This window comes from Gopherus flavomarginatus, chromosome 9, assembly GCF_025201925.1.
Source record: "Gopherus flavomarginatus isolate rGopFla2 chromosome 9, rGopFla2.mat.asm, whole genome shotgun sequence".
In the NCBI taxonomy this organism is placed as follows: Eukaryota; Metazoa; Chordata; order Testudines; family Testudinidae; genus Gopherus; species Gopherus flavomarginatus.
The window spans coordinates 22488966-22513637 of NC_066625.1; the positions used below are offsets into that span (position 1 = coordinate 22488966).

Here is a 24672-nt window from a genome sequence, read left to right on the forward strand (position 1 = left end):
TATCAAGACTCTTTCAAAAAGTTTCCCTGAAGGAAAAATACCATTTTCACCCATGAAGTGAGGTAAGTATAACTTGAGACTTGTATAATACGAGCAAAAAGAATTTTAAGTTGGAAGTGAGGCAGAGATCTATGTCAGAAGATGGACTTATGCTGCTGAACCTCCTATGATCGAAGAACTTGATGAAGCAATGCAGACACTGAAAAGTAATAATGTCCTTGAAGTGGATAATGTACAAGCAGAACTACTTGTAATTAAAAGCGGTGAAGAGGCAGGCATTCAATAGGCTTGTCAATGTGATTTGAGAATGTGGAAGAGGGCCCAGGATTTCGACACAGTCCCTGATGGTTCCTATATATAAACGGGGGACCTCGCTGTTAATGGAAATTACTGCAGAATCTCATTATTGACACACCCTAACAAAATGCTACCGGACATTATCCTGAAGAGAACTGCATCTAATATTGTGGTTGAAGATTAAGCTGGGTTTAGACCCAAAAGGAGTACACTGAAGGAGATATTGGGGAGGCATCCTAGCACCCGTGGCTTTTCCTACATTTGGACAAAGTATTTGTTGTTAAATGTAAAGATGTCATTAGTGAGGATGAAATGTAAAATGAAATTGCTTGTGGCAGTCTCTCGTCTTCAATATCTTGCTATAAAGATAAACATGGATAGCAAGAAAAGAAGACATTAAAGAGACTTTTGGCCTTCAAACTGAAATGCTACAGGCAATTTCTGCACACTAGTTATATCTAACATATGATTAAAGAGAAGGAAATCACCCAAATGTACAGCCTAACTGGCGTGATTCCTGGTATTAAGATGACCAGATAAAGAAAACTTGAATTTGCAGGACATGTGGGTAGGGTGGGTCAGATGAGTGGAAGAAGATTGCCAAAGCTAGTTTTGCAGGGACTGGTGTCAGAAGGCACCCACAGGGAGGGTGGATCAATGTGGCTAACTGGATAGACATGGTATGGCATCAAGGCTGTGTGAAGATCATAAAATGTGGAGAAAGATTAGCCACCAGTGACTCCCATGTGTTGTTTTTAGTGTACATTGTGAAGTGACTATGCCACTTTGCACTGTAAAAAAAAATGTATGCATGTACCTATGAAATAAAGTCCCATCTGTCTTCCCTGCTAGCTAGCCCATTATCAACTGTTCAGGCCACTAGACTTCAATTTGGGACATGGATTTTGCTAACAAGTATATGCGCAATACATTCTGTCCTTTAAAGACCAAAACACAAAAAATAGGGGGTTGGGAGAGAGGAGAGGGGAGCTGTAATAATGCAGTCCTAAACCATAGTGAACACAGCTGTATCAACATATCTCAGAACTCTTCCAATATTATCAGATTACCTATGCTACCTAAACCTATAAGCCGTACAAACTGTATGAAGATGGATTACAGCAATACAGTTTATTTTACTGTATAAATTCTATTCCTCGATCAATTCATTTCACAGAAACATTAAGTAACTGAGGTTTCAGAAACTTTAGAAGTCCTATAGTAGATTGTGTAACATGTCTCTCATTCATGCTCCCTCATACTGAATACCCAAAACTATGAAACACCATTTTTTGGAAAACCTAGATTAACTCCGCACCCCACCTCCCCAAAGAATCACTTGTGCTCTTCCTTCTCTCCTAAACATTCCTCACAAACTTTAAAACATGCATCAAAATGTGACAAGCAGCCAAAACACCTGTTTTGTTCATATTAAATATAAACACTCATCTACAATGTAAGTATAAAACCTGTTTTTAATTATGTTCTTACTGTGAGAGAAGCCAGTTTTCTGTATTGCAAAATCCAACACACTCACAGGAGGAGGGGGCGTGGAAGCTACAGTTCACCACATTATTCATACAAAAGGAGAAGCAAGCAGAAAAAGCCCAGCAGTTCAGAATCAGTTTTGCTTCCTATTCGTACCTTCTCCTATCCTGTAAAAACATCAGGCCTGCAGCTCCCTTGAGATTTTTATAAATTTAAGAAGTAATCTATGAAACAGTGCAGCAGAGACTTTCAAGGACAAATCAGAGATGATATGAATTACAGTAACACTTAGATGCATCAGACCTCAGAATTGCACTAGACAGTGTACAGTGAGATTCCCTTTTCTGAAAAGCTCAATCTAAAATAGACAAGACAAAGCGAACAAGAAACAGACGCAAGTCACACAGCAATTTACTGTGCCAGGATTACAACACAGTTTTCCTGACTCAGTCCAATGGATCATTAACGAGGGCAAAAATTCATGGCAACCCTTTAATTTTCACTAGAGACAAACAAAATCTAACCTAAAAATAGCTGGTTAATCAAGGTAGTCACATAAAGAATTATTTCTATTCTTCCTCCCCACTTTTAGATACACAGAAGGAATTTTCATTATGATTGTTCAGTTGGCTGTTTCCCAGGGAGTGACAGAGTATGTATTACCGTGTGCTAGCACCTTGGAAAGTCAGCCACAAGACACTGATAGCAGTATGAGGGGGAGCTGCTCAGGGCTTGTCTACACTGGCACTTTACAGCACTGCAATTTCTCGCTCATGGGTGTGAAAAAACACACCCCGAGGTCAGCAAGTTTCAGCGCTGTAAAACGCCAGTGTAGACAGTGCACCAGTGCTGGGAGCTGCGCCCCTTGTGGAGGTGGGGTTTTTTAAGAGTGCTGGTAGCACTCTCTTCCAATGCTCTGCCACGACTACACAAGCCATGTTAAAGCGCTGCCATTGTACAGTAGCCCTCAGTTTTCAAATCCTAAGAGAAGCCATCCAGAGCTGCTGAAATTAAGGATAAGTTGTTTTCTTTCCATGTGTTTTATTATTATTATTTTTACTTATGAAAGGCTCTCACCTGTTAACACAGTAGTACCGACTCTGGGGAATGTATGGTGTGTATTGCGTTTTTAACCGCTTTCTCTCCATCTCCTTCCAACTATCTTCTGTCCACTTTCTTTTTGCCTGTTTCTCTTCGTGTTTTTTCTCAACATATTCTGCATAGGTCTGGATCCTATAACTTTCAGCATACCTGCTGGTGTTTACAGCTATGGAGAAGAAGAGCATTGGATATTATGTATAGAACAGCCTTTAAATACAGCCTTCCTTCCCCTGAAATAACTTGAAGGTGGAGTGAACAGCTACACAATTCAAAGTTCAACTGATAGTGGTAAGGAAATGCAATAAGATCCTGCTAATTTTATGATAAATACTTCAGGAATGCAGGATGCACAAGAAATAGATCTATTATGGAACTGTAAAGGAGAATTTCCAAGTAAGGGTGCCCACATTTTGCAGTCATCTATCTAGGACAAGGAAACTAGTTTGCAGGAACGGAGATTTCCATCCTTACTCCCAGGAGATGGAAGTTTAAACATGACACTCATGGATACAATAGCCTACGTTTACCCATACCAAGTACAGTAGGACTTGCTACATTCACATTCATCCTCCTCTGGTAAAGGAAAAATTGTTTTGAACCCTCTTAATTCACATTTTTGCACAATATGTGTACTGTTAGCACTGCTCACAAAAATGGGCCTCACAAAAGGGGTTCATTAGTTTGAAGATTTTTTTTAAAAATGAGAAACCATCAAATCTTCTGTCATTATCCCTTCCAGATTGCTCACTGGCAGAAAAGCCTTCCTGGAATTTTTCCTTTAAGTCTCATTACTTAACCCAACAGGTTTATTTTGCAAGTTTGCCAAGAAAAGACTACATTTACAAAACCTTAGATGAAACCTAGTTTTGATTGCTGCACAACACAGCTTTAGTTGAGCTGCATGTTCTATTATGCTAAATATTCATTAAAGAGGCAAGCAGTCTATTAATTATCACCCAGTTACTCCCATTATTGTAGCCCTCTACTGTTAGGACTCCATTTCACGGAAACACGACTGCCAATTTATGGTGGAGCAATTTCTCAACACATGCAGAATTAGGAACACTTAAAAAAACACTCCACTTTCATTGCCTGCCTTTGCACAGCAACAATTTACCAACATTCCTTCAAGTCCCAGCAATTTTACAGTTGTCAGCCTTTAATCTGCAAGCCTAGTTCTGGCCTGAAGCCACGCTATAATGAATGAATCAGCAAAATGAATTGGCTGTCAGCTGGTGTCCTCTGCTGTTTCCAGTTTAACTATTTGAAAGAAAGTACTGTAGGATGATCAGTAACACTAAAGTTTTACAAACAGTTTATAAATTATTCACACACTTTGTGTAATTCTAATTTAATGAAGTTAGACACAAAATGCTGAAGTTTATCATTGCTTTTTCAGTCCTTTGCAGGAGCCAAGTTGCTCTTCACTTAACATTTTACATTACTGCTATCCCATGTATTTAAACAGGCATTCCTTAACCTCACAGTTCCATATAGGCTGGGAAGCAATATCAATGATGGTGGAATTTATTTTTCTTTTAGGATTGATGTTTGTATCCAATAGATTAAATATTTAAAAAAGTAATATGTAATTAATGACCCATGAGCCACAAGTGGCATATATTAGTGTTGTTGAAGGAGCATAAACCTTTTATTACAAGAATAGACAGCCGAACTAAAGCACATTATAGACTCCAGGAATAGTCACGTCCTATTTAATTTCTGATAAGTGGAAAAATTTTATTGGATTTTTGTAGCAAAGTAAGGCATTAAATATATACCATACATCTACACACATTAAAGTTTTCTATTAACAACAAAGCTTCAGGATCTGTCCCCTTAGAAGCTAAAAGTTATTTATTGCCCAGAGAAGTAGTTTTAACCCTTTAAATACGATTTAAACATGGCCCAAAATGGAAGAACTTCAAGAAATAGTGTGGGAAGAGTTCAATGTTTCTCATTCCAAAAAATAAGGTTAATACAACTGAGGAAAAATCCACAAGGAGCAAAGTAATAAAAATTTGATGCTGGTGTGCCTTTTTTAAAAAAATAATTTCACATAATGTTAATGTTTCTTAGGTAAGTGGAGGAATCTGCTCTCTTTGAAGCCCTGTGTTTTACAGCAGCACATTCAAAAATTCTATTTACTGAATGACCTACGCTTTATGCATTGAGGAGTTGAGATTCATATATACAAAGTTTTAAGAAGCAACACACAGCTGAAACTTTCTTGTATGGCATTCAGCAATGACTGGTAAAGAAGGGTGGTTCTTTAACCCAATTTGCAGCTATATTAGCAACAAAGCTTTTAGAATAGCACTCTTCATGCCACAATAGCACCAACATGCTACATAGTGTTGTCTCATTTTGCATCGCCTGCCTAATGGCATGTGTTTCCAGAAGCTCAATCTCCCTATAACACAGTGAGTTCATTTAAAAAAGATCTTCATTATTTTGTCAGTTGAAAAAGCTGTCCTCTCCCTTTCTGCGTCTGAGTTAGCAAGTCTAGTTTAGGATACCAAAAGCAAGCAGCTCAGTTACGTTATACACCAAACTAGATCCATTAAATGATTATTTAAAAACAAACAAACTGTAATTGCAAACATATCTGTTATGAAGAACATTTCTAGCACAGCATCACCCCAGTTACTAGGCAGATTATTAAACAGACTGACTGAGGCTGAGTGATCTAAAAGGAATGTGCACAAACACAAAGATTTTCTTTCACTAAGTCATTGCCCTTGTACAAAACTGAAATCATGCCAGACAGCCACTGACAATATTGAGCATATGAAGTACATAAAGTGGTCCCACACTTAAATATACAAATTCAATTTGTAGATAGAAAAGCTACACATAGTTTATATTACACACACAGAGCAACATTAAAAGAAGACTAAAGTTGAAAAAAATCAAGCACTCGAAAGTTAGGAAATTGCAGAATAAAGGTTACTGGAGGCACCTTAATCTGGCCGCTTGTACGTATGTATTATGATGCTGTCTTTAATTACATGATCACATGCTATTTTTTCCACAAAACCCCAGACTCATTCACTGCACAGGATGGATGCCGTTCAACTAATGAGCAACTATTCAATATTTTGTTTTATCCTCACTAAGCAATGTGCAGCTTTAGGATTTACTTACTGCACACTATTCAACCCTTGTTCTGAACAAGGGATTATTAATTTCCTCATGGGCTTTCTATTGCACTCATCACTATAGTATCCAAGTATTTTACATATAACCTATTTGCAGAAAATCCCTGTAAAGTGAAGGGTGATGATATCTTCATTTTACAGATGGAGATCTGAGGCAGAGAAAGAGTAAGGTCAAAAGAAGCCACAAATTTTGCGTGCCCAATTTGAAAAAAGTCAGATCCTCGGTTTCAGAGTACTGTATACACTTGTTCATTGGCCCGTTGGACAGGTAAAAATAGCAAAAACTGTATGACCCTTTCATAAGCCAACCCTATATTTCAGGGGTTGGCAAACTTTGGCTCCTGGCCCATTAGGGTAAGCCGCTGGTGGGTTGCGATGTTTTGTTTACTTGGAGCGTCTGCAGGCATGGAGCCCCTCAGCTCCCTGTGGCCATGGTTTGCCGTTCCCAGCCAATGGAAGCTGCAGAAATCTTCCTGCAGCTCCCATTGGCTGAAAATAAAGAACCGTGGCCACGGGGAGCTGAGGGGCTCCATGCCTGCAGACGCTCCAAGAAAACAAAACTACAATGTATTAGATATTCAATTCAATGATTCCATAGAGTTTAAAACCATCAAATTTTGGTGTAGACCCGTTTATAAGCTGACCCACGCTCTTTGATGTGTTACTTTTTTTCCAAAAATATTCAGCATATGAACAAGTATATATGATACTTTGCATTATATATCCCACTGACTTCAGCTGCAGGTGTGAGTGCTCAGCCCTACTGAAAACCAGGATGCCCAGTTTCGAGCTGGGCTCCAAGAAAATGAGGAACCCAAATCAGTGACCACCTGTGAAAAGCTTGGTTTAAGCATCACACAGGAACTCTCAGGCAGAGGAAGGGATAGAATCCAATTCTACATGACAGCTTTCAATTGCCTTAACAATAAGACCATTCTTTCTCTTCCTACAACCCCCCCCCATCTTATTCATTACACACTTTTCAATTTCTGCAACCTATAAGGCAGGAAAGTCTTGCAGACACCAATTTTTTTCACTACATAACACTTATTTATCTCAAGCAGAAACAGTCTGTGCACTGAATGAGAAAGGGATCCTTTGGAAAAAATTAGCTGCAAGCATGTAATTAAGGCTATGTCTACACTACAGACCTTACAGCGGCACAGGTGTATCACTGCAGCTGCACCACTGTAAAGTCTCCTGTGTAGCCACTCTATGTTGAAGGGAGTGAGCTCTCCAGTGGCATAATTAAACCACCCCCCAACGGCATAGCGCTGTCCACACGGGCCCTTTTGTTGCTGAAACTTATGTCGAATGTGGAAGTGTTTTTTTCACACCCCGACTTACAAAATTTTACTGACAAAAATGCTAGTGCAGACATAGCCTAACACTGTATATAACACACACACACACACACACAGATTGCGCCAACAGCCTGAATTCTGGCATTTCTTAACTTCTGAGTGCTTAATTATGCAACCTGAATAGTGTACTTTTATGTGTGTTTGTGCAATTTGATTATTTTTTAAAATGAAAAACAAATTCCTTCATGTGACATCATACTGACACTAACATGCAACAGTAGGGTTGGAACCTTTAGATCCACCACACAGACCTCTGCCAATTGAGTTAATGGAGTAAATGATAGCAATAGAAGGATGTCATGCTCTTTGTGGACCAAATAAGATACAGAGAGACTTGCTGACAACAGAGGAACGGCGACACGTGAATTTTGGTTTCCGTTTCAAGCTCTGGAGAGGTGTTCGTTACTGAGCATATACTCTTCTGCCTGTTTCCCCGAAACTTCTGCTCCAACACATCCCTGTTCTAGTTCTGTCTCTTCTCCAAATCTAGCTCCTTGTCCCAGGCCCATTCTCCTTGCCTATCCAGTCCTACTCTCCTCACATGCTTCTTATATTTGTACAGTCTTTTTGCTTAGCCAATCCTACTCTCCCAGATTGAGCTTGCTATCCAAGTTCCAGTCTCCCCCATCAACTCCCAGTCTCATCTCTCCATACACAGTCAAGTCCCTACTTTCTAGTTCAATCTGCCTCCTCTCCCCATACTGGCTCCCAGTCTCCCTCAGGGTACATTGACACAGCAACTAGACACCTGTGGCTGGCCCATGCTAGCTGACTGGGGCTCAGGAATTGTTGTTATGTAGATGTCTTGGCTCAAGCTGGAGCCCAGGCTGTAGGACCTGTGGGGTGGGAGGGCCCAGAACTCAGGCACCATCATTAGCCCATTAGTCTACACTGCAATGAAACAGCCCCATAGCTTGAGCCCAAGTTGGCTGGCATGGTCCGGCCAAGGGTTTTCCTTTGCTGTGTAGATATACCCTCAGACTCCTCATACAATATCAGTACACCTGATTCCCCTGCCCTGGCTCCTCATCCCAGTCTTTTTTGCCCAGACAGTCCCAGCTCCTCCCCGACATCCAGTTTTTGTCAGATGTCTCTATGCTCCCCATCTTGCCCATTATCTCCCAACGGTTTTCCACACTAGTTATTTTCTCTTTGTCCAGTCTATTTCAGTCTCCACTTTCCTCACCCAATCTCAGTGTGCCCCCAGCAGTCAACTAAATCCTAGTCTCCCCTTATGCCTCCAGTATCAGACTTCCCTCAACCCCCTGGCTCTAATCTCCTTGCTGACCCAGTCCCAGTTTCTCTTCTCCCCACCTTCAGTCCCAGGCTCAGACTCCTTTCCTCAATCTACTCCTACTGTTCCCCCAGTCTGGCATAGTCCCCTCTGCATTAGAACCAGACTTCTTTCCCCTCCATGCTGCCTGGGTGTCAGCAAAAGAGTTGCTGAGAGTACAGAAGAGATGGACTTTCTGCTCTGTGTTCTGGTGGTTGGCCCCATCCTGGCCCATTACAGCGAAAGGCCTTCTGAAATCTTGTAGCCTGGGGAAAGACTGTTCAGTTGCTCTATGCATGTGCTATCCCTACAGTCTGGTCAGCACTAGGAGCTGTGAGAAGCTTGAACATTCTCACTCTGGCATAATCTTTTTGCTGCTAAGCTCTAGCAAGTGTCTACTCATCATGTGTGAACTGCAATTTTTGAAAGGTTATAACTTTGGAAAATTTGGGTGGATTTTCAGTGACGGCAAAAAGCACATCCCTGACAAAGTCCACAACCTGCCAAATTTTAAGCACCTGCTTCGAAGTATGAGAAGCTCTAGCATTCCCAAAGAAAAGATCACTTAAAAAAAAGTGGAAAATATATTTTCCCCTAACTTCATTCTTGGAAATGGCTCATATGAAGCCTAGCACAAGGTTTTAAGCCACTGAAAGCAGTGTCTTAAAATAGGAAGCATCAGACGACCTTAATAGATGGACTAGTAGCACAACCTAGTATAAAATGAGAGATCCCTCATGTAAAGGACATATTCAGGATGGAGACAAATATTTAACTTCTCATTTGTGGTCTACCCAGACAAAAAAGCCATTAGTGATATGAAAAAGTACAAGCTGAGATAATTACATTAAGTCTTGCATCACATAAGAGCATGTTACAAAGATTTCCTTCCTTCTGGTTAAGATCTCTTCTGAAATCATTTCTCTAGTCAGCTGTAATAGAGTGCATTTTAAAAACATCTTTCCTATCTCAATGTTAACAGCAGTGCTGTAAGAGGTATGGGGAAAGAAAATGACTGTGTTCACTGCTCAGTAACAATACAAGCACAGCCTTTCAAAAAAGTTTGTATTTCACTAAAATTGGACAGCTTTTAAACTACGGTTAAGAAAAACATTTCTTGTTCAAATCATTCTGAATTAAATACTTAGCAACAACAGGGAAGAATGGTCATACTGGCCAGAGCTATGTTGCCTTCAACTATTGGCAAAGAACTATATTTATTGGCGGCAAAGAGTTCTGTGGCACCTTACAGACTAACAAACGGACGTTTGTTAGTTTGTAAGGTGCCACAGAACTCTTTGCTGCTTTTACAGATCCAGACTAACACGGCTATCCCTCTGATATATTTATTGGCTCTCTTTCCATACCTATGTCCACTTGGACTAAATGTATTTAATCCACCAGCTGTGATTACAGATGGCAACTATCCTAAATGGAGAAACACAACATATTCCACAGGTCAGAAAACAAGAGAACATGATTGCAAGCATCCTCCACAATCTGAGAGAATAATGGCTTTTGCGTTAGCTAACTTGTCGCATCATTCACTTATTTTCATAATGTCATGAGTATGGAGAAGATGCAGCAAGAGTGGAGGAGAGGAAATGCAATGCATTTCTCTCAAACAGCAATGACTGATCCTCCCAATAACTGTCCCATAGAAAAATTAACTTCTGTCATTAGTTAAATTAAGAAATAATTAAAAAATGCACTGAATATCTGGTGGATAAGAGAAATGTAAATAAACTGTGCGGATTTATAATAAATAAGTCTTTCTAAACTTGATTGCTTTTGACAGAATTACAAAATCAGTGGATGAAGAGAAGGCAGCAGATTTATTTGTATTTTAGTAAAGAATCTGGCTGTGTCCCAACTTTCCTGAAAAGTGGTTTTAAGCTTTTGGCACTAAGGTTATTTATGAGGAATGAAAATGGCTGAAAATGAACGGCAGAACAAGGTGGAAATGCTAGAGAAAAAATACAGTGGAAATCCATGAAACACTTACCTCCCCTCAATAGAAAGGAGAAAGGATGACTATGGAAGTTGCCTGGTGAAATGGATCTTGGATTTTGCAACTCACACTCAAAGCAGATAAGAATACCATGGATAAAGATCCTACAGAATTCCAACTAAAAATCTTACCAAGCGGGAGGCATTACAACTTTTACACAGTCTTCTAAAGAATGGATTATCCTAAAACATCATAAGGAGAAAAACTTAGTTTGATTTGTAGTGAAGAGATTGGTAATAAATCTGTTACACATGCATAAATACAATTTTTCCTATCAACATTCTCTGACTTGTGTACAGAAGAAAAAGCTTAACTGTGCTAGAAACCATTACTGTACACAGTGGTCCCTCTAAAAGTTGCAATTTTTTTTTTTTGATGGAAGTGTTTACGTAGTTTCTGTAGCACCAGAAACGTACTCAAGGAAAGACACATTCCCGCTCCCAAAGAGTTTACGCTCTAGAATGGTTTACTACTGATGTCAGTTCAGCAATTGAGAAAGCAATCTTAACCCATATCACATCACAAATTCATAATATTAGGTGGTGAGACTCTTTTAGCATTAGTTCTACTACTGTATAAGAATTGGCCCACAAAAGACTAAAGCTGTAACAAATCCTCATTGATTTTAAATATTATGGACAGCTGCATTATTTTTCAAAAAGGTAACTTTCATTAAAAAAAAAATGCTTCTTCAAGTAGATGCAGATGTGTATTTCCAAGTAGGTGTGTGCGTGCACCAGAGCCTTTTCTTAGCAGTACATGTAGAGGGGGTGATGCTAACGCCTTGTGCCTGTAGCCCTTGCCCTAGTTACATGAGGTGGTATCGCCCTGACCCCCTCTCAGTTCCTTCTCACACCCCATTGGCTAGAGTCAGAGCTCTGTGCAGTTGTTCTTCTATAACCTCACAATTTATCTCAGCCTAGTTTTTATTTCTATTTTGTTACATAGTTAATAGTTAATTAGCACTGTTACTTAAAGGCAACAATCTACAGTATAGTGGGTAGTGTTTCCTGGTGATGCCCTCACCGGGGTTCAGGCATTGCCTTTCATGTGGAGTGGTGATTCCTAACAGTGGCCCCACACGTGTTGCTTGCTCTGCCTTGGCAAAGCCCACCTTAAGTAGTGCTGTTTGACCTGCAGATTGTAAGAGAAAGCCTCAGGTGGTGTAGGACCTTCGCCTTAAGCAGCACCTGCACGAGCAGGCCATGAGGCCTGACCCAGTACCAAGCTGTTCTTCAGGCTGTAGATCGCCCTCAGGTTTGGAGAGTGGTGCCACCTCCCATTCTGGGGCAGGGACCGCTTTGAAGAGGCGCAGGAGTCATTCTCCACTGTCAATGCCAAAGAAGAGGTCGCATTAAGACCAATCAGGAGTGCTCCAGGTCCTGGGGCAACTCCTCTGCCTCCCCTAAGAAGAGTGTGAACTGGGGTGGGGAAACTTCTGATTTAAGAGTCTGTGCCCTAGGCTCACCCCTTTTACAAGAGACTATGTTAAATTTTGTACAAAGCATACTGTGTAATGTATCATTTGAAAACTAATGTTTTGCTGATTATTGTGTGGTAAAATATGTGTGGCAACACTGTATGTAAAGATATAAGATTCCACTGTATAATAACAAAGCATGTTCCAACATGTTCTGGAGGGCAGTCAGAAATGAGTTCTCCATAGACAAAAGGCTTACCAACGCCTCAGAAAGGTGTCAGTGAGATCAAACTAACTATCACCTAATTAAATGGCCACTCTTTGGCCAGGGAGAGGGTGTGGGGGGTGAGGGAGATTCTAAATTTTGACAAAGGAACAGATTAAGGTTCCTGGCCCTGCACCAGGCTATACAGAGTTGCACAAGTGAACTGCACTCAATTTCTTCTCCACCACAAAATCCCTCAGTGGAAACTCTGAAACAGAGAGAAAGAAGGGCAGTTAGTAGAGCACACACCTTGAACAAATCCAGTTACTGCACAAGGTGAGTAACCTCTCCTTCTTTGAGTGTTCTCCCTATAGGTGCTCCACTTCAAGTGACTACTGAGCAGTACCCTCATTTAGAGGGAGGAGATTTGGAACAGAGTCCACAACTGAAGACAACTGTATTCCCAAGGGCAGCAAAAGAATGGACCATCAAAATGTTTGGAAAAGGTATTACTGAAGTCCAAGTTGCAGCCCTTGCAAACTTCCACAATGGGAACCTGCTTAGGCAATGCCACAGAAGTACAAAGAAAGCTTGTAGAATGGTTAACAACCTAGAATAAGTATCAGAGGGATAGCCGTGTTAGTCTGGATCCGTAACAGCAGCAAAGAGTCCTGTGGCACTTTAGAGACTAACAGACGTATTGGAGCATGAGCTTTTGCAGGTGAATACCCATTTCGTCGGAAACATGTGGGTATTCACCTACAAAAGCTCATGCTCCAATATGTCTGTTAGTTTATAAGGTGCTACAGGACTCTCTGCTAACTTAGAATAAGGTTGCATATTGATAGATTCATAGTATGAAATAATATACCCAGAAATCCACCTGCAGAGTCTCTGGATGGAGACCGCAGACCCTTTGGATCTGTTGGCAATTGAAATGAACAGTTTGAAAGACTTTCTAAATGGCTTGTTTTTGTCCAGTTAGAAACCACCACTTCGCTGATGTACAAGATATCTAAGATATTATCCTTCCTAGTTTTATGTGGTTTTGGGAAGAGAGGGGAAATGAGAGATGGATGAGTTGGTAATGTGTAATTCAGATAACTCATTAGGTAAAAATTCAGGATGTAGGTGTAACAAAGCCTTGTACTTGAAAAACACTGCACAAGGGAGGACCTGGCCTTCAAGTTCCCCACTTCCCTGACTCTTTGGCTGTTTTCAAGGTAGACCACCTGCCCTGAAAGGTGGGTGTTCCTAGATGTGCTCCCAACCCAACAAAGATGCACTTGTCGTTAAAGTGATGATTGGAGATGGTGGATAAAGGAGAGACCTGCACAGACCTTGCAAGGGTTCTTCCACTAATTGAGAGTGTCTCGTACTTGACAAGGGATCGATAGCAGGTAGGTTAAGAAGAGAAAAGGTAGCCATAAGTTCAAAGGGAGACCTCATAAGACACTTCAGTATTAAGTTTAGATCCCATGCAGGGGTTTAGCTGCTTTTAGTCTGAGGAAGAAAAGATTTATCAAGGTTGGGAAACCTATCATCATTGGATGAGCAAACGCTGAGAATCCACTAAGGAATAGAAGGCCGTTACAGCCAGCAAGTGAACTCTGACAGAACTCCTAGGTAACCCGGATTTTTTTTAAATTCCCAAACTGTTTGTTCAGCATATGAACTGTTCTGAATCACCCCTTGAAAACAGGAAAGACATAATTTTCCATGACGTTATGCATGATGCACAACAAAGGTACACCTGCCATATGTCTCAGAAATTAAAGGATAATTTCTTGTCAAAGTCTGGAGTACTGGAAGTGGTCTTGGTCAACCAGAAATCAAAAGAATTTCATGAGATGGGTAAACTGCAATATGAAAATACACATCCTGAAGGTTAAGGGCAAAAAACAATCTCCTATATCCAATGGGGGCAATTATAGCTGCTTTCACAATGTTCTTTAGAAGTCTTAAAATCTAGAATAGTTCTCCATCCTCTGTTTTTCTTTGGGACCAGAAAATACTTGGGGAGTAAGATCCTTTCCCCTGTGCTGAGCAGGAACTGGCTCTATAGCTCCTAAGTGTAGAAGAGAGGCGATTTCCTATTTCAACCAATGTTCATGAGACAGGTCCCTGAAGAGGGGTAGGGAAGTGGGATGAGAGGAATGGAATAACAATCTTAGAAACTCCAGTACCCATTTGTTGGATATAATCTGCTCACATGCAGACAGAAAGCAGGAGAGATGGTCCTGAAAGAGAAGGAGGTGGGTAAACTGGTGCAGCTGGAGATAAGAGAAGCACGGTTGTTCTGGGCCTTAACGAGACTGTCAAAATGCATGTTTTGACAATGGCGGTGGTTGAGTGGCTCAATCAGATGTAGTGTGTGGTTTCTTTCTTTGGAACCTGGGCTTCTTCCTTGGTGGCTCAGTAGGTCTCTAGAAACCACAAAACTGGACTGAGTAGGATCTCTGAGTTGTCTGGGTCCACTAAACCAGTTTATTTTTAGGTGTAGACAGATGCACCCACTGCAAGATGCCGTGCAACAAATCCCAGAGTCTCCGCCTGAGCAACCATCTAGCTAGACTTCATTGTGAAGCTACCCAAGTCTAAAGGGGTATACAAACATCTTAACTATAATCAACCATCTGACAAAGCTAGCCCATTTTGTACCTGGTTACCCTTCTCCAAGGCAACCGTCTAGTTATAAGTAAACTAGGTTGTCTGTCTCCATGGACTCTGAGCTCATTATTTCTGACAGTAGTGCTCAGTTCATCTCTCATGTCTGGCAGGAGGACCTCCAATTTTTGCGATTATGCTCCTGCCTTTCTTCAGCTTAGCAGCCCCAAATTAATGGCCAGGTGGAAAGGGTGAACCAAATTCGGGAGCAACATCTCCAGCTTTATATCAACCATCACCAGAATGATTGGTCCCTGCTGTTACCTGATGTGGAATATGCATATAATAATGCCAATCATACCTCTATAGGACAAAGCCCACTGTTTTGTTTTGGTTTTTTGTGAACTATAAGTTCCAACCCTAATTCCACCCTGAATTACCCACATCCTCCCTCAACCCAGCCTGCTGAAAAAGTGTCCATGCCCCTAAACTCATTTTTTAAAAAGTGTGATAATATTCACAACTTAGTCTTAAGTAACAGTTTCTTCAAGAGTGAACTATAATTGATCCATTAAATAAACAATGACCACATGATAATTAAACTTCAACATCCGAGGGGAAGAATCTGGACCAAAATCTAACACTGCAACACAAACTTTTAGAAAGAAAATTTTAAAATAGGGAATTATTCATGACCCTAAAGTGAAGAGAAGGAACTAAAATTCTTACACTAAGCACGTACGCCATAACCCCTGAAGCATGGAGACTGCTCAGCTATGCACTCTTGCTGTGAGCATCTCAAACACCTTGTGCCTTCTCCTGCAGTATTTCCAGAGCTGAAGTAGGACCTGCCATGCGGAACATAGCGATGTCCAGTAACCAGCCCTGCTGCAAGCCACCGAAAAAAAAAAATTTTACAGATGCTGATGGCAGTCAGAGCAGCTGCACTCTGTTGAGCGCCATTTCTGGTCCCATGAAACAAGCACTGACTGGTTGGACTGCATCGTTTTGCAGGTATGGGATGATGAGCAGTGGCTGCAGAGCTTTCAAATGCAGAAGACCATCTTCCAGAGACTTTGGGAAGAGCTTTCCCCTGCCCTGCAGTTCAGCAACACAAAAATGAGGGATAATCTGACAGTGGAGAAGCAAGTGGCAATAGCTACTTGGAAGATTGCAATGCCAGACAGTTATCAGTCAGTGCGGAATCAATTTGGAGTAGGTAAATCAACCGTGGGAGCTTCTGTGCTCCAAATGTGCAGGGCCATTAATCAACTTCTGCTACAAAGGGGAGTGAGTATGGAAAATGTGCAGAACATAGTGGATGGTTTTGCCGTAATAGGGTTCCCTAATTGCATTGGGGCAGTAGATGGCAAGCATATCTCCATCTTGGCAACAGTCCACCTCGCCAAAGAGTACATAAACCGAAAGAAATACTTTTCAGTGGTGTTGCATGTGCCTATAGTTATCCTGGGGGACTCAGTCTACCCCTTGCTCCCATGACTCATGAAGCCATAGACCAGCCATCCGGACAGCAGTAAGGAATGGTTGAACCATAGGCTCAGCAAATCAAGAATGGTGGTTGAATGTGCCTTTGGTTATTTCAAAGGTCACTGGAGAAGTCTACTAACAAGGTCGGACCTCAGTGAGGAGAGCATCGCCCAGTCATAGCTGCCTGCTGTGTGCTCCATAATATCTGGGAAAAAAAGGGAGAAATTTTTCCACAGGGGTGGGGCAGTTGAGATAGATCACATGACAGCCATTTTTGAGCAGCCAGACACCAGGGCAATAAGAAAAGCACAATAAGGGGTGCTGAGTATCCACAAGGTTCTGAAAAGCCCTTTCAATAATGAGTCACAGTAATGTACAATTTTTTCTTCATCTTAAAATATTTGGAAACTCGGTAACTTAAATCTCATTTGTCTGTTTATGCTTTTCTTTCATAAAATTCTCTGCAAATAGATTTCTATCATAGCAACAGACAACATAGAACCACGTACCGTAGTTATTTGGAACGTGAGCAAAAAACTTAACGCCAGCTTTGACATGTAACCTGTCACCACCAAACTAACTTTTCAAATTGTAAATAGACATTTTTAGTTCACATACTTGTAGAATGTCTATGTGCATGAGCTTACCAAACAAACTGGCTAAAGTGCTGTCATTAAGAACTCTCTCATTGTTATAAACACCTACATGGAAGACTACTAAAGCTTGAGGAATACTCTGTCAAATTTAATTAAGAGATTTGGAGATGCCACCAGAGCGAGCAGAGTATATTCTTGCTCAGTTCCTATGCCACAGTGGTCTCTGGTGGCCAGGAGGGGCAATTGCAGGGAAACCCTGCACTGCAGCACACTCAGTACAGACTGAAGAATTTATTTGGAGAATTTAGTCTACTGACCATGAACACATAGATCAAAGGATTATCAGTTTGCCAAGTTTGGATGGTTTTCACAGGAAGAGCAAAAAAGGAAATCTGACACAAAAGCAACCTATCAGTCAAATTTCATACCCCTTCTCCAAAGCATGGGGATGTGGGGAAGGGTGTAATTGGAATGTTTCAATGGAGAAAGGTAAGAATTTAACATAGGCAAAATGTATTTGTCCCTAATCATCTTCTTGAAAATGGCTAATTCATCTTTACTGAATCCATCATGAGGACTGATAGAAAATTCTAGCCCAAACTGCTATAATTTGGCAGAGTTATAAGCACGGTCTTTTAACAGGAAGTGCCAGAAAGCTTCCCTGTAAGTATTGCTACCATCTTTGCCAATAAGCAATATCCTAAGTTTCACCTGGAAGCAGGCTGGAATCAGTCCACTGCACTAACATGAGCTTGCCCTGTGTGATACAAACCTAAAAACAGGTGGTAACACTATTTAAGTGGGTAATTAAGCTCAAAGTATAAGTAACCGGCTCCAGTTCAGACTGCTTATTTTGTACGTGGAGTTTTAGTTAGAAACAAAGTTGTATTTTTTGGAAGCTGTATTTCAGTTGCTAATAATGATTTACTGCTAATGACAGTGAAGTTTAGATATACCAACACAGTTTGCTTATCTGGGAATGACGAAAAGGAAATGACAAATATTCTTCTGTTAAGTGAACAGTGGACAGAAAAAATTCCCTCCACTCTCACAGTTTTAATGTAACAGACTTTTCTTCTGCCTTGAGGCATCAACGCTAAGTTTGAAATGTGGACATCAATTCAAAGAAAACACCACCTATCAACTCTGACCTCACTAAGACCCATCCATCTTCCTGCCTTACTCATTTTTCAAAAAAAAGTTTTTTTCAGAGTTCTCTTTGGTTAAAAAGGCCATTATCCAACATGTCTCCCATCAATTTCCTTAACTCAGAGATAAAACTGGCTCAAAAATCAGAGAACTGAGTCATCTTTGAGCAAACTAGGATACAAATTAGAAACAGGTCCACACCTTAGTCTCTGTGAAAAATGACTCAGGAAAGAATGCTGGACTCACAGACCTGAGACTGGGTGCTATTTTAGTCTCAAGTCCTAAAAAGGTAAGCTATTGGCTACTCCTGACAAACATCTATATTTTGGCTGAAGGCTCAGGCTCCCAGTATATTTCTCCTGTTCTCCAACCTTTCATCAATAGCTTTTCTGAATTATCAACAAAAAATTTATTTGTTTGAAGTCTCTGCATCTCACCCAAGAAAGAAGGATGTACAACTTGCATTACGCTTCAGAAATATTTACACATTTTAACTTGCTTTTAAATTTGCAAATCTTTAACAGTTGCTAGAACTGTATAAGATGCACTGTACACGTTGATTGGAAATATTCAAATAACTGATGTTTCAGATGGCTTGTAATTCTGAAAAAAAAATTTGGATTGACCCAAAAACAATTTGTGAAGATATTTTCAGTAACGTGAAAATCTTGTTCTTGGTTGAACAAAATATTGTTTAGATTTCGATATGGGACTACTACCAGTCTCTTAAGAATCTGGGTGCAGAGGATGGATCTAAAGGAAGTGTGTCACACTGAGGATTTTGTTGGTTGGAAGAAAATATCATCCAGATTTCCATGGAAACGTCTCCTCGAAGTTGCTGCCCCACTGCCAGGGTAACAGTCCTTTTTGGATATCCCTGGCATTGGTAGCCACCAATGGATTTCTAGGCTCATTTTGACACTGAGGATTGAGGACTCTGCAATCTCAGCTACTAATTTCTCTAACGATTCAGCCAATAGCTCCTCACCTGTCAGTTGATAAAAATGTTTAATGGTCAGTTTTTGTCACAAGTGAAGTGACATTCTGCAGCAAGTAATGAGGGAGCAACACGGGCCCATGCCTTGCTGAGGAGTTTCTGGCATTCCCTATTTATCACCTGTCCTCTAAAGGATGATCTGTCTCACTACACTCAGCTTTCTACCACTGCCCAACAGAAGAATAAAGAAGTCACTCTGAGGAGAAAACAGATTTTGAATGAAATATTTTAGAAGATTTAAATCTTCCCATTTTTACTGCATTTTAGAAGTGCCTGAATCTCCATTTGCTTTTACATCAAAATCCTAGCCTAGTCTAAATCATTCAATTTCTCAGCACCAGGGAAATGAAGCAACAGTGGTGTCACTCTACACAGCTCTATTCTCAGCACGGGAGCAAACATGCATACTTTTGCTTGGCTGGCTATGGACTTTTCTTGGGGATATGAACTTCTCTTTTCCCCATTCTCTCACTGAAAGCCATCACCACAGAACAGCTGCCAAAAATTAAGGCAGGTCTACACTATGGGGCTATATTAACCTAAGTTACACAACTCCGGCTACATGAATAGCGTAGCTGGAGTTGACGTACCTTAGGTTGACTTATTGTGATGTCTACACTGCACTGGGTCGACAGGAGAAACTCGCCCGTCAACTTACCTTATGATTCTCGTCTGATAGAGTACCAGAATCAACGGGAAAGTGATCAGCAGTCGATTTAGCAGGTTTTCGCTAGATGAAGACCAACTAAATTGACTCCCAGTGGATCGATTGCCGTGCGTTGATCCCCTGGTAAGGGGAGACAAGCCCTTAGCGAGTTCACTCTCTAATGCATATTTAGATTACTATTCATGTAATCGTTATATCTGGAAGTCTAAAGCACTTTGCAGTTAAGCACAGCTATCTCACAGGGAAGATGTCATCCTTTTACAGATTGGAAAATGTAACAAGAGTGGTTAGGTCACTTGTCCAAGATCAAGTCAGTCCTTGGCAGGGCCAGGCTAACTTCTCTTACCATAATATACTCTTCCCCACCTCCTTCATATTTTTAAAAATAAATCCACATTTTCCTTGAACTGTACAGCTGGTTTAAACTTCCTATGTGAGCTACTTAACAAAAATAACTTGATAACTATTTCTTTAAAATTCTTTAAACTAAGAAAAACCAATGCAATCAGACTGAATACCCAGAATTACTTGAATTTGATTAATAAATCAATGAAAGATTAAACAATTTCAGGACTAAGTCAGAAATATAAAACGCCAACAAAAGTGTTTTGACTGAGGGCAGCTTTTCTTGGAAAGGCAGCACTAGGAAAGCTTTGAACCAAAAATCTGTTAGGGGAAGTTTAAAAACTTCACAAAAACCAAGAGCCCAGTCAGGCCATGCTAAGTTAATACTTCCATTTTTAAGGTGTCCATTATTGAATATTAAATTTAAATCATTTTAAGCCACTCTGTAAAAGAGACTGAAATATGATTGAAATACTATAAACTGGAGACTTGTTTCAGAACTTTTCATAGGAACCTCCCTGCATTGAATTACTGACAAGTGAAGCCATTACTAATTACACATCATTTTACCAAATAAAATTAAAATTTAATTATGAAAGTTACTACTTTTCTGACGTTTGCCCATATTCCCATATAATTTATTACTTTATATAGAAAACAGCAGCTGAAAATGTTAACTCTAGTCTGACTATTTTCAGCATTATTTTCTCAGTCCCCCTCCTCACCTGTGCTAATGAACTTTGGGTAATGACTGAAAGGACAAGATGGCAGGTACAAACGGCAGAAAAGAGGTTCTCTGCAGGATGGCTGGCAGAGGTGAAAGTAAGCTGGTATACCCCAGTACAGTGTACCGGCAAGAGCCGGTGCGCCGCACTGGAGCAGCCCAGCTTCACCAGGCAGCAATTTAAAGTGCCCTGCTGCCAGAGCTCTGGAGTAGTGGGACTCTGGGGGCTATTTAAAAGGCCAGGGCAGTAGAAGCAGGGGAGTCCTGGGCCCTTTAAATAGCCCCCAGAGCCCTGCTGCTGGAGCCCTGGGGTAGCAGCGGCAGAAGGGGGCTCTGGCAGTGGTTTAAAGGACCCGGGGCAGTAGCAGCAGCCGAGCCCTAGGCCCTTCAAACTGCTGCTGGAGCCCCTGGCTGCCGCTGCTACTCCAGCAGGGGAGAGGGAGGGTACTTACTGGTACAGGGCGGGCCAGGACTGGCTCTGACCCCCTCATCGCCGCCCCTTCTGCCCGAGGCCTCGCCCCTTCTGGGGGCCAGAGCCAGCCCCAACCCAGCCCCATACCAGTAACTCCCTATTTCTACTTTCACCTCTAGTGGTTGGGCTCACTTTCCGAGACAGGGCGAGGAGCTCTGCTATTCGGCAGGGCCTTGGAGTAGAACAGATACTCCTTCAAATAGAGAAGAGCCAGCTGAGGCGGTTCAGGCACCTGATAAGGATACCATCTAGGATGCTTCCTTTGGAATTGTACCAGGCATGTCCCACCGGAAGGAGGCCCCAAGGCCGACCAGGACACACTGGAGGAATAACAGCTCCCCAGCTGACCCAAGAATGCTTGGGAATACCCCAGGAGGAGCTGGAACCTGTTGCAGAGGAAAGGGAGGTCTGGTCCTTCCTACTCTCCATACTATCACTGCAACTCTTACCAGGAAAAGTGGCATAAAGCAAAGAAGAGTAATTTTCTCAGTTACAGCTATGCCTGTGACGTCTCAATTTACTGGGCCATAAGGTTAGGCAATATCTTTTCTGTATTATACAATGATTTATTATGTCATTTCATGGCCAGCTTACATATATCAATACAGTGCAGCATCAGTTACATTTAGCCAAACATTTGCCTTTATGAATTGTCAGCATTTCTTTAAACCTGTGAAGCCTTCTTTAAAAAGGTCGAGTTCAGTTTGTATGTTTCATTCACTATGAGTCTGAGATTTTCATCAAAGAAAAAATTATGTTTAGGTAAGTTCACGTGCTGACACAGAATGCCTTGCACAATGTTTACATTTGTAGCTTTTATGACTCAAGATTTTAAACTTGAAAAGCAGCATTTTTATTATAAGGAAAATATAGGTCAAACATTGGAACTTAATTAGACTGATGAACACAAACATGTATACCAGTAAGAGTGAGAAAAAGACACCATGTACCCTTCATATTGCACATACTTTCATGTTCTGAATATAAATATTTTGACATTCCAAAGGAACTACTGAAAAAATTTCCTCTTGGCAATGAAAACAGATGAATGATAGTACAGTCCATTAAATATTTCATACTGTGCATCTAAAATGTAGACTTTGTTCTAAAATGGTTTAAATTCTTAAAAGATCAGTTCTTTCTTAAATACTGAAGGAATTCCAAACATTTGACCTTTGCACACAGTTTTAAATACTTCAGTGATTGAAACAGAAGCTGAGAAATAAATGAATCTATTCCAAAAACAGCCACACAACGGACCAGCTATAAAATGAAAGATCATCATTGAAGTTACATTTTTGCAATGGAGCATTATAAATGCCAGGGCCCTATATTTTAAGTTATCAGTCAACCAACCTTATTTTGTGTATGATACAAGTATCTAACTGAAGTGTTTAATAAAAATGAGGTGACAGCTGTGAATCTACAGCCAACGAAAAAGTGGTTTGTTTCATATTGATTATAGAAGTCTGCCCCTGTGTACCCTCACAGTGAGTCTACAAAAGGAAAAATCAGATCTGTAATTCTCCACTAGTGGTATCAATACTAGAAGCTGTAAAATAGACAGCTATTTTAGCAGTCATCTAGCAGAGCAGCATTAGACAGTGATAAATGTCTGGTGCCCGTCTCTACTACAGCTCCACCATTGAAGGATGATAGGTTCAACTTCTCCCAGAGTAGACTGACCCTGATTCAGTAAGCAATTCAGTTCTTAGTTACAGTCAAGTACTCTTGATTAGTTCAGTAAACAGACAAGTGCATTGCATCTCATATCCAGTGTTTACTGGTACAGAAATACTCTTGAAACAAAACACCAACACAAGGGCACCATTCAGAACATTTCTTACATCTCCAAAAGATCATTTAAATTAGTATAGTACTTTACATTAACATTTAAGTCTATTCAAATCTGGGAGCTAAAAGCCATTCAAATATTTTGTAGCGCGCGTGTAATCAGACAAGAATTCTCAGCCTTTATTACTACTAGTAGCAATAATTAGCACTTACAAATATTGCTTAACTTTAAGGCATTTTACAGAAAGTGCTTGAGAATCACATCTTCAAGTTTAGTAAATATCCTCAGGGTCCCTTTGTTGTCACTCCAGAAGCCCAACCGTCTGCAGGACTCAACCCCAGCTGCAGAATTTGATCAATTTTTTTCAAGTTTGCAATTATAAAAACTTAGAAAAGCACCTTCAGAATATGAACTAATGTAGTGTCTCTGCCTGAGTCTGCAGATGGCTTCAAACAATAGTTCCGAGGTACACAAAACAGCTTGCATTCACCATAATAGTAGAAGTGTTAATTTTGATATTAGTAGGCTTGAGACATTTCACAAGCAGAAACACCCAGCTAACACATTTGCCGACTAAAGAATACAATAGCAGGTACTATTGGAGATATCTTGGTGGTTGATTCCTAGGGTTTGTTCTAACATGCTCAGCCATTATTCCCTCCCTTGTGACTAAGTTGTCCCTCCCGCTAAAGGAGTAAGCGATTCAACCTCCCTCTACAAAACAGCCTCTTGGTGCCAAATCTCCCAACCACTGCTTGCCTCCTCCTTGGTGCCAGAAGCACTCAAAGGCACAATGTTTGTCAGTGGTAAAGATAATCTCTTCTATTATATTCAAAGCCCATCACTATGGATATAAGCACTTTTCAAAGACTGATGTGACTACTGTGGAACTTTTGAATTTCAAGCCTAAAGTGACTTAACTTATAAAGATCATTGAGTAACCAAGTTGAGATAAAAACCCTGAAGCGCTGCTCTCGACTGGACTAAGGAAGTTTACTTCATTTTGGGTAGCCATATACATTAGAGCCACATTACCTTACCACTCCAAACATATTCAGTCATAGGTACACAAATTACAAAGAGCAAGACAAGACGCATACACTTCTTCATTGCAGACTCTAAATAAGAAGGTTATGCTCAATCACAGCCTCCAATAGCCAGGTAAGGGAGAGGATTCACAACAATGAAGTCCACTAGGACCCTTGCTATCCAGATTCTGAACGTGGTCAAAGTAAACAAAGATGCAATGGGAAGTAAGATAAATACAATGTAATGCCCACTTCAGCCATCTTGATCCCATTTGACTCTCAGAGCGTTACAAGCTCAGGAGGATTAACAATTCAAGTGAGAGTACTGCAAAAAATATACACCTCTACCCCGATACAACGCTGTTCTCGGGAGCCAAAAAAATGTTACCAAGCTATAGGTGAAACTGCCTTATAATTGAACTTGCTTTGATCCGCCTGAGTGCGCAGTCCCGCTCCCCCCCGGAGCACTGCTTTCCTGTGTTAT

The 24672-nt window shown here is 40.8% G+C and overlaps 1 protein-coding gene across 7 annotated transcripts in view; it reads right to left on the minus strand.

Annotated features, from left to right (window-relative positions):
• Positions 1 to 24672, minus strand: part of PARN (poly(A)-specific ribonuclease) — a 143381-nt gene that overhangs the window by 20181 nt on the left and 98528 nt on the right. For 4 of the 7 annotated variants that reach the window (XM_050967739.1, XM_050967742.1, XM_050967741.1 and 1 more), the window contains one exon: positions 2863 to 3052. The exons of 2 other annotated variants lie outside the window; for them this stretch is intronic. In XM_050967739.1, coding sequence (XP_050823696.1) covers positions 2863 to 3052 — 190 coding nt within the window. Of the gene's footprint in view, positions 1 to 2862; positions 3053 to 11809; positions 12589 to 24672 lie in introns of those variants that run through there. One more of the 7 variants, XR_007776297.1, reaches the window with a different exon arrangement.